The sequence below is a fragment of the Phoenix dactylifera genome, unplaced genomic scaffold (assembly GCF_009389715.1).
Source record: "Phoenix dactylifera cultivar Barhee BC4 unplaced genomic scaffold, palm_55x_up_171113_PBpolish2nd_filt_p 000046F, whole genome shotgun sequence".
Taxonomy (NCBI): domain Eukaryota; kingdom Viridiplantae; phylum Streptophyta; class Magnoliopsida; order Arecales; family Arecaceae; genus Phoenix; species Phoenix dactylifera.
This window is the reverse complement of record NW_024067669.1, coordinates 352,225-362,709: the sequence shown is the minus strand read 5'-3', so window position 1 is coordinate 362,709 and position 10,485 is coordinate 352,225. Positions and strand designations below refer to the sequence as shown.

Here is a 10,485-nt window from a genome sequence, read left to right as displayed (position 1 = left end):
TAATAATAATATATATTTTTTAACTTCTTTCTAGATTTAAAATATTAATTTTCATAGCTCATGAGCATCACCAGAAATCAAAGGGGCCTTGTGCCCAAATATCTTATTGATGTGATTGATTGTACATCACCTTCGCCCTGAACCACATTCACCGTCAGCAAAAAAACAAACCAGAGCCCAGAAATCTGAATTCAACCAAGACTAGACAATCCAAAATGGGATACATCCAACACCATTGGATAAATGGGGAGAAGAAGGGAATAGAATACACAAGTATAGTCACGGAGGCTAATCGTGTGGCACGGTGAACTCCTCGTCGAGCTGGCTGGCGGCGACGCCCCATGTAGTTATCGGCCCTGGCGCCGGACCTTCTGGTCCACGAGCACAGAACTCAATGCATATTTTTTAAACTAAGAGTCTGAATAATTAGATTAATTTTTTTAAAAAAATTATGAATTAGATCTGCAAAATCATAAAATTACAGATTGAGCTGCATCTATATTCATTAGATACTTAAAAAACATTTGAAGTAGACCAATTTCAGGAGGGAAAAAAAATACTGAGATTTTTTTTTGCCCAATGGGATGACTCATGGGAACTCCTGGATTCCACTGTTGCTCGTTTTCCACGACATCCTAAAGGTCCCCCTGGCTGGGCACACCAGAGTCAAATCATTTTCCTAGAATTCAGACTGATTCGTATAAACTGTGGGAATATAAAATTGTTGTCTGCACAACAGTGCATGTAGGAAGAAACAATAAAGAGGCAGCAACACTTCTCGCAATTAGCTCCTACATTACCTAGAATTTGTTCAGATATTCATTCAGCAAATGAGAACCGAACTCATCATACGTTTCAATACTTTGAAGAATACTGCAGCAATTTGTTGGAAAAAAACTCCACATTCCCCTGATCCAAGAAAATTAATATTATGTGTCCAGTGTCATGGATGCAACAAGAACGGTCATTTATCTCAGGTGAATGAAACTGACCTCTGCAACACGGTAGGGCAGCATCTTGCAAATTTGAGATATCCTGTATCCATGAGGCAAAGAATATCGTCACCAGCAAATGAGATTCCTGGGCATCCACAAACCACCAGTATCATATGCTTTAATTCAGAAAAAAAAATTGGAAAAAAAATATGGATTTCACATCTGGACATCCTGCAACAATGCTTTACAGAAAGAATATGCCACAATCCAGATAACCCACAGATCAAACTATAACATAAACAGCAAGATGGAAAAAGAGGACAGCATGTGGCTTTCAAATTCCTTCGCTTCTTCAACTGAACTAAACACCGATACATATATGTGCTACTGCAAGAACAAATGGAGCTTGTTATATCGGAAAGACCAGTCACAAGTGCAAAAGCCCTCCTGCCATTTCTTTCTTTCCCTTTGATTTTTTTTCTCCCCCTTTCTTCCTTTGAAAGGATTTGAGCATCTGATAGTATCCTGGGTTTTCACAGTATAAATGGCACAATGATCGACTAATGTGCATCCTTTTGTGATGACCCTCCACCATCAGTGGCTGAAGAACTGATTGCCAGAACCTCTGGTGAGATATCCCACTTCCCGCTTCTCCTACCCCAGCTTGAGTTCCTCACTTCACCTCTAATAACGGGAACCTGTGTGTTTGGATTGGCCGCAAGTTCAGATTCTGGGAGAACGCTGTGCATCCCATTGCTGTTTCTGCCACCCATCTCCTCATTGACCTCTTCATAGTTACGACGCTGCGAGATCTTCAATAGGTCCCCACCTAACTCCAGATCATCTTCAACTTTTGCACGTGGACCACCAGCTGGTTCGTCTTCTACCTCCCTAGCATGGCTGATTCGGGCAGGTCTTGCAGCTTCCTCCTGTACATAGGCTCGAAAGTTGTTTCTAGAAGGTTTTATCTTTGAGCAGAATACTTCTAAGAAATTATTCAGGCAACCCCGGTCATAAACGTTGGGCCTGTTGTCTGCTCTGTATCGGAAATTCTCATTGGTTGTCTGCAGAACAGAAAACTGCTTATTATGCGAATAGATTTCAAGCTGAGAAAAAGCACAATCTAATGCAGACAGAAAGATCACCATACTGTACAAGAGTAGAAAATGTGCATAATGCGAAAACTATGTGAAGTTGTGAACCATGCAATATGACAGAACTTGTATTGTCAAAACCAGCATTATGCACTTTCAGAATTTACTTATCAAACAACCTGCAGAAATACAAAACAAATAAATAAACAAAGAACACGCAATGAACCCGAGCAAGCAGGAAGAAACGGATTGACCTGGTTAGAGCCGATAAGATATAAATGAAATCCAGTGAGACCACCAACAAACCACAGGGAAATGAAGCAGTATATCATGAGTATCACAGATGCAGGAGACTTTTTCATTGCCTTCCATACTGTAGGATAGTCCTCATCCATAAGAAACTTGATGTACAATGCAGACATTGCAAACACATAGATGCAGAGAAGAGTTGAGGAAGAAACGAACAGGAAAAAGTATCGGTAATTGCGCTGCACATAGACAAACCCATAATGTAAGGAGACAATACAAATAGGAAACCTGATAGATTTAAGTATATATACAGTTATACACTACAATGAAGCATGAGAATAAAATAACACAAAATAAAAACAGAAAAGTTGCTTAAGTGCACAAGAATGGTGAAGGAGATAAATACCATCATACACAAGCAAATTAGAAATAAAGAGAAATAGCACTGGCATAAATAAATTATGGGCCACAGAATGGTCGTGCATACAATGAATCAGATTATATAATTCTTAAGAGATATAAAATTAGGTGATTATTTCCCTAATACATCCCTATATTATATCAACACAAGCAGAAATAGCACCACATCAATATCAATTCCTCTGCATATAACATATAGGAAAAAAATCAAAATGCAGCAATAGCACATCTGAAAGCTAGAAGGACCAACTTGACATGATATAACAAAATAGGCATTATAAGATAAAGCAAGATAAGATTTAACAAAATAGAATTGGAAGGCCTTGATGGATCATATAGAACCAGATAAAATAAGTGGAGGACTTGGAAGCTCAATGGCAAGGCAGAATACTAGGGCAGTCTGCAAATGAAGATGACATTCTTCAAATAACAGAGATGGCACCTAATTACTTCTATGTCTGAAATTAACCATTAAATATATTCCAAAGTAATACCTTGCTATTGCCAGCAACTACAACTGTCTGTTTCTTAGCATGTTTCCATGAAGTTCATTGAATTAACAATATACACTGTTAATTGATTGACATCCCTACCAAGCTGGATTTTATGGTTCCAACATATGAGAAGGTTACAACTCATGCAGTTCAACTTGTTTTTTGGATGTTATAACAAGAGAGTCTGGGTAGTACCAGCGACCATAGCAAAATGGTCATAAGATTAACTTGTGATACGCCATGGCATGTCCATGGCATGAACACGCAAAATGTGCATAAGATTAACTTGTGATACGCCTCATTTGGTGAGAACATGGTTTTACAAATCAAAAACAAATTATGCCATCAAAGTTGAATACAGGTTCATATTATGTGCATTGCAATTATGTTATGAAATCAGTAGGAAATTTCACCCAGATTTATAATTCAAAATCAGAAGAACATAAAGATACTGGGGGAAAGATCTTTTATATATTATGAGAAGGACCAACATTTTTAGCTTATATGACCTAAAATAAATATTCTCAGAAATTATCTCTACTTATCTTTAACTTGATTCACTTAAATTTTGTTTCAAATATTAGGAATCATTTTCTTTCAATTGAATTTCTAGTGCATGACTACCATAATTGTAAATATATACTGGGGTTTGATGAAATGCGTGTAAGCTCCAGACATAATTTGAGAGATCCTAGAAAATTTAGGAAATATCAAGTAACAAAATAAAATACATTTTTGGTATAAGTCCAAAAATAAATGACAAAAATATGTTTGGATTAATTAACTAATATTCTGTATAGAACCATATTGCGTTAAAAAGGTGATCATTCACATATTTAATATAGTTTTATATAACTTTTATATGTTTGAGAATATGTGTGTGTGAGGGGGGGAGAGAGAGAGAGGAACGAAAGTGGGACGAGGACAAGTACTTGAGTGTTAGCTAACCTGGATAAAAGTTCTATGAGGATATGAATAACACCGGAGGAAGCTTTAATATGAATACTTGGCAACTAAAAACTCATAAAGCTGACTAAATAGTTGACCCAAAGCAGACAGTTGCGGTTATGATTATTGTCTTGTATTTTTATTACAACTCTCATGCAAATTTGCCATAATAAAACAGTAATGCATATATCAAGACCCATCAAAATACCATGATTTCTAAGACATATGTTGAGGACAACTCCCTTAAAAAGTTAAATTAGCCGTGAAAGTGGAATCTTATAATCTACAAAGCTTGTATCTACAATGTGTAACACACAATTTTTGGAAACATACTAATTGTCCATCTAACTAATTGAACAAAATACAAGTTCAAAACAACCGCATGACGTAATGGTAACTGTGAAAGAAACATGGTCCATGTTATAGGTGTTATAGGTATCCTAAGAAGCAATATACTTGATTACTGATATGATCCAGTAGTACCACATACTTAAGGTATTTTCATGTGTTTCAATGGATAAAGAACTAAAGCAAGTGTTTAGTCATTATCATGATTTAAAAAGTTGAATACAACAAGTCATGTAAAACACCTGTCCAATGCATTGTCCCACCCAGGGGCAGTGGTGATCAAAGCGTTCCACACAATTATTGCAGACGGAGCAGTGAGAACAACGGGGAGGACGATAGACCATACAGGTCTCACAATATTTTACTTTCACAGGGATACCATTAACCATTACTTCTTTAATGCGTGGAAATTGTAGATTGGGTGTATGCCTCCCACCAACCTCTGAAGTATCATAAGAGAATTCTTCTTCAAAAGGACGTGAAGCACGTGGTACAATACCCGGATCTCGAGCTGAAGTAACCAGCAGCAGCAACAGAATCTAGAAATCAGAACATGAGACAAACATAAGACAAGACTCTGGTGTACATGTGGATTTTTCCCATAAAATTCAAAATTAATATTACTTGTACAATAATGTGGAGGAACGAGTTTTTGTTTTTGATGTCCGAGTTTGAAAAAGATGCTATGCTAGTTCTAGGAAAAGGCATACTTTTTTTTTTGATATTATGTCTCATGTTGGATATTGCTGCTAAAAATTCTTAAACAGCACCAGGAAGACATGCACCCATTCATGCATACTTGTGTCAAAAGATTAAACAGCTATTAAGAACAATTAACATGGGCATATTCATAGCCAATCAAATTGTTTCATGATCAAGAAGATTCACAAATCAAGCACAATGCATACAAGAACTAGCTGAGGACCAAATGATACGGATTACAAAATAATTTTTCAAACTAAGAGTAGCTAATTGAATAATAGTTATGCAAATGAGGCTGCAACTGAGGCTACAAATGAAGGCCACAAGCCATTATTGATAGTGAACAAAAGAAATTATGATAACAAACCATACAGAGAGAAATCTTTTTATGCTACTTGAGAAATGAACTGTTGATACTTGACAAGGTTACAGGACCACAAAATGCAATTCAATAGTTAAAATGCTTCACAGACAAAAAAAAAGATACATAATTGTGGATTTTGCATAAAAATCCCCTAAATTTGCTTTGCAACAAAGGCTATATTTTCTTTCTGCAAAATGATACACATTTAGGCGTCCTCAGATGATTTTGTCCATGGTCCTATGTAGCTGGTAGGCAGTATTCTAAATAAATTGCATCAGATATCCAAAAAAACATGTATCGCATGTTTATTAAATACATTAGAAACTTAGTAAATGTGTATCCTCCATCTCATACTTAGACTCAGGGGCAAAATTGTCCAGAAACATCTAAATGTGGATTGCTCTTCACAAAAAAGACCTTTTCTTGCAAATGAATAATTAAGTGGATTATTTATGCAAAATTCACTTCATAATTAGACAGTTTTGATTACAAGATCCTGTTAATTTTCAATTACCGTTAAATAATACAATGATGGGATTACAGAAATGCAATGCTGTCAACCAGAAATTTAAAGAAGAGGTGGAAATTGGGCAGGTCAATACGAAACCATCCTGAGCCCAACTCAAAATTGGGCCAAGCTTGGGCAGGTTTAGGCACAGCCAAGGTTGGATTTGGATTCAAAAATCCCAACCAGACTCAAATTCAGGTTGGATTTGGGTTGAGATATTGAGCAACCACGATATATATATATATATATATATATATATATATATATATATATATATATATCGTGGACTTTGCTCCTCTTGAGAGAAGATGGTATCTAGTCTCAACTCCAAAATCAATAATTGAGCATCTAAATTGAAGATCCACACAACTAAACATGATCTATGCCACTAAATATGCCTAGAAATAAAAAAACATGTATTTTATGGTATCATATGGATACAAAGATAGACAATTTCCATTATGCTACTATGCTAAAATACATCATAAAGCATTTATATTGAGAATCCACCTTATTAATCATGGTCTACATACGTCAAAATATACATAGATTGAAAATCAATATTTTTTTAAGATTTTTAATTTCTTGGCATTCTCGATGGTATAGATCATGATCAACAATACAAATTTTCAATATGGATGCCCTATTATTGATTTTTGAGTCGAGAGCATTTGTATGGATGTATAGATACCCTCTTCTTTTGAGAGGAGCAAAGTCCATTTCTCCCCCCCCCCCCCCTCTTTATATATGTATGTATATAGTAGCTTCTCTCGAGAGGAGCAAAGACCATCTCTCTCTCTCTCCCTTTATGTATGTGTGTATGTATGTATGCATGTATGTAAGATGTGCTGCCATTTTTCAATATCTCAATAGTGCTTGATTAGCTATCTGAAATTACGACCGTGTTGTACTCACACGTGACGTCACTATCCCTAGTTCATTTTGTTTTACATTTAGGTATTATTCATATGACATAGGAGCATTTATAGGTGACTTGGTTAACTGATCCAACCATCCCAACCCAACACCCCAATTTTGAACCCAAGCTCAAAAAATTGAGGTCAGTTTATGTTTGGGTTGAGGATCTCGATTAAAGATCAGGCATGACTAGGTTTCAAGCTAAGGTCTTAGGGTCTCAGGTTGGGTCTAGGTTGACCAACCCAACTCAACCTACTGATTTCCACCCCTAATTTAAAGATGCTAGTAATATCTCATGCATGGTACACCGTACTAGCCCGAACCGGACGGTACAGGGCGTACCATACCGTATCGATTCAGTACCGATATCCGGTACGCCAAAAAAATTCATCCCGTACCGTACTAACACTGTGCTAGTATGGCACCGATACGGGGCCCAATACTGAGACGGCGAACATTGATCTCATATTTAGTTACAACAATAACAACTCCATAGCCTTGACAGAAACTTCTTCTTCATGAGTTTACTTGCACTTATTAATCTCTCAACAAGTGTGACAAACAACAGCCAAAACAGTTATACATAATACAAGGGACATCTCATAGGTTTGGTAAACTAGCACGATTTTACTCGTAAAACAAAACAGAAAAAAGAAAAAGTAATGGTCTACTCACATTGTGATAAGAAAAATGAAACACATAAACATGTTGATCAACAAAGATAAAACAATAATTTGTTTATTTTATTAATACTGGTTAGAATTCTTTTTAGTATTATAAGCCAACTAGCTAGGAAGCTTTACATTAAATGCAATGTCTCGAAGTTCCAAGATTAAAATAGGCAAAGAGTACTGACATGGATTGTAAAGGCTATTGCAACTACCAAGACTGCATATCCTGCATTGTATGCAGGAAACCTGTGGAGAAGATGTCTTGCAACAAATACGCAAAAGATTATAACAGGAACAATGATGAGTGAAACAGTGATAAATAGTGACCTAGCATCAGGCCCAAATATCAACCTTCCCTCAAAGATGAATTTCTGCAGAAGACAAGCATACAAGTTAAACATTTCTTGAGAATTAAGGAAAACAAGTCATGATAACTCTTTATGGGTCATGAAATAAGCTGCAATAAAATCTTCTACATCATTAGCTATTCCATCAGATTCAAATCTCAACTTCCAAACAGATGCATAAAATTTTATATCATAATATAAGAAAAGGAATGCATAATAAAATAGAAACCATCACATTTCATGTTCAACCATCTGACATGCTAGTATCAATGATAACCAAGATAGCAAAAAAACTGCATTGCACCAAAAAATCAAGACAAGATAGAAAAAGCAGTTACGCAATCAGACAGCTGTTGCTAGATGTTACAGTATTACACGTGGCAAAAGTGTCATAAGCCAACACAATCACCCTAACATGTCAGGTAGCAAAATGATGGGAGTTAGAAGGCAAGCTGAGGTTAAAGCTCCTGCACGGAAGCAGCACCACTGAAACGAAATAGCTTTACTTTATAAAAAGATTAAAAGAAAATGTACAGAAATATGTCCATTTTGTGGTTCAAAAAAATAAAAGTAACTAAATGAAGCAATTTAGAACATATCATCAAGATAATTTTTCAGAGCTTAATTCAGAATAGCTATCGTAGATGCAGTAAAAATTATAAGAAACTTAAAGAGTAAGTGCTCTTCTAAGTAATCCCCAATGCTAAGTATATACAAATACCAAAGACTCACACCCTGAGACCGAGACACCATGCTATAGTAAAGGCAAAAAGGTCGAAGATTGCAAGTATAACACCAACCATTTAAACTTCCAGAAATGCTCAAACTACGCAATCATAATATTTAACAAAACCTACCGCTGTAAAATGGTAGCGAGCAAATTAAATTCTAAACACCGACAATCGATTTTTTTTCTTTCAAACCAAAGCAGCCCAAATAAGACATAATCACTGAAAACGCAACGAAACCCACCCAAATCACATAGCATCTAGCAAAACCTAATTTAATTGCTAATCAACTAATGGACATAATGACCGGCAATCGATTTTTCTTTCAAACCAACAATTTTCCATCACAATCCAACCACAACCAGCACCCAAAACCTCTCCAAAACTCTAAATCAACCAACACTCCCCAAATTTGCCAAATCCCCTTCATCACCAAATTAAATCCACAAAAAACAATCCGAACACCGACAAATACACCAAAAACAAGATCAAAACGAGGGGGACAAAGGCTGAAATCTTACATTGTTGCCCTTCCAAACTTGATAGACTCGTTTTGCCATGACGAACCAAATCCGCTGCGACTACGGCGCGAGGGAAACGAAGACATAGAACTCGCTCATCCTACACGGGCCTCAAAATCGATGAAAAAAAAAAGCAGCAAAAGAGATAAAACATCGAATTTCGGAGCGCTTTTTGGTCTTCCTTCTGAAATAAAGAGAGAAGAAATGGGCTTTTTCCTTCTTCTCTTCGATTTTCGATCGAAGGCTGTCGAGAGCAAAGAGCTGAGGAAGAGTGAGCTGTAAAACAGGCCCAGGGGTTTTGAGAGAGAATGGAAAACCCTCTCTCTCTCTCTCTCTCTCTCTCTCTCTCTCTCTCTCTAATTTTATCACTCCCTCTTGCGCACGTTCCGCCGAGGAGGGTTTAATGAGGTGGGCCCGGGTGACCGTTTTGGGCCTTTGGGGCGGAGGCAGTAATTCCCTCCTCGCCGTCCATTTGTACCTCCGACAGAAGCCCGCTCTTTTTCCAATTTTTTAGCCTAGATTAGCAGGGAGGTAAGGGCGTAAGGCTTTATGGGGTTCTTGATTCCCATTCAGGGACAGGGGTGCACCTTTCGCGCGAAAAAAACATGATTAACCTTCTTTCGCGCGAAACCACCGTTGGATCATCATCCTCCTGCTTTGAGAGATGTGCCAACGGATGAAGACGAACTCCGCGCGCTTCGAGATGTGTGCGGCGGGTGATCCAATGGTGATTTCGCGCGAAGGAAGGTTGATCACCCTTTCGCCCGAAAGATACAACCCGATCCCATGCATAAATGCGCTCTTATTAATTTATTTTGGTTTTACGGTTGCAACCGCACCATAGATGCACTCGCCTGCCAAAATACAGTAACGAGTTAAATAAGAAGATATGATGCTTAAGTACTTCAATTTCATTCCTGTACTACACTGCATCGCATGGAAATTAAACAAGCTATTCTTATGCATTGCCATATTTATCGCATTAAAACTCAATTTAACTTTTCATTATTTTCAGGTTAAGTCCATACCTCAAACTATGTGGGCGTATAAGAATTTTTCCCACATAGTTCCATTTTTCTCGTATTTTTACTATCGGTTATGAGATATTTATGAAAAAACCTCTGCATCCATTTATTTCTCGAATGCAAAGGATGGAAGTCATCTACCACTCTTCTGAGCATAAATTATGGATTGATGATCTTCATAAAATGGAGTTATGGATCAAATCCAGCAGCTGT

The 10,485-nt window shown here is 37.0% G+C and overlaps 1 protein-coding gene across 1 annotated transcript; it reads right to left on the bottom strand.

Annotated features, from left to right (window-relative positions):
* Positions 1 to 636: 636 nt before the first annotated feature.
* Positions 637 to 9,583, bottom strand: LOC103710088 (protein S-acyltransferase 8-like). Its single transcript, XM_026805814.2, has 6 exons — positions 9,248 to 9,583; positions 7,837 to 8,022; positions 4,731 to 5,027; positions 2,284 to 2,517; positions 993 to 1,999; positions 637 to 909 (listed from the first exon to the last, which is right to left on the bottom strand). The coding sequence occupies exons 1-5, from the start codon at positions 9,284 to 9,286 to the stop codon at positions 1,496 to 1,498; spliced, it is 1,260 nt and encodes a 419-aa protein (XP_026661615.2). The 5' UTR covers positions 9,287 to 9,583; the 3' UTR covers positions 637 to 909; positions 993 to 1,495.
* Between the last annotated feature and the right edge of the window lie 902 nt (positions 9,584 to 10,485).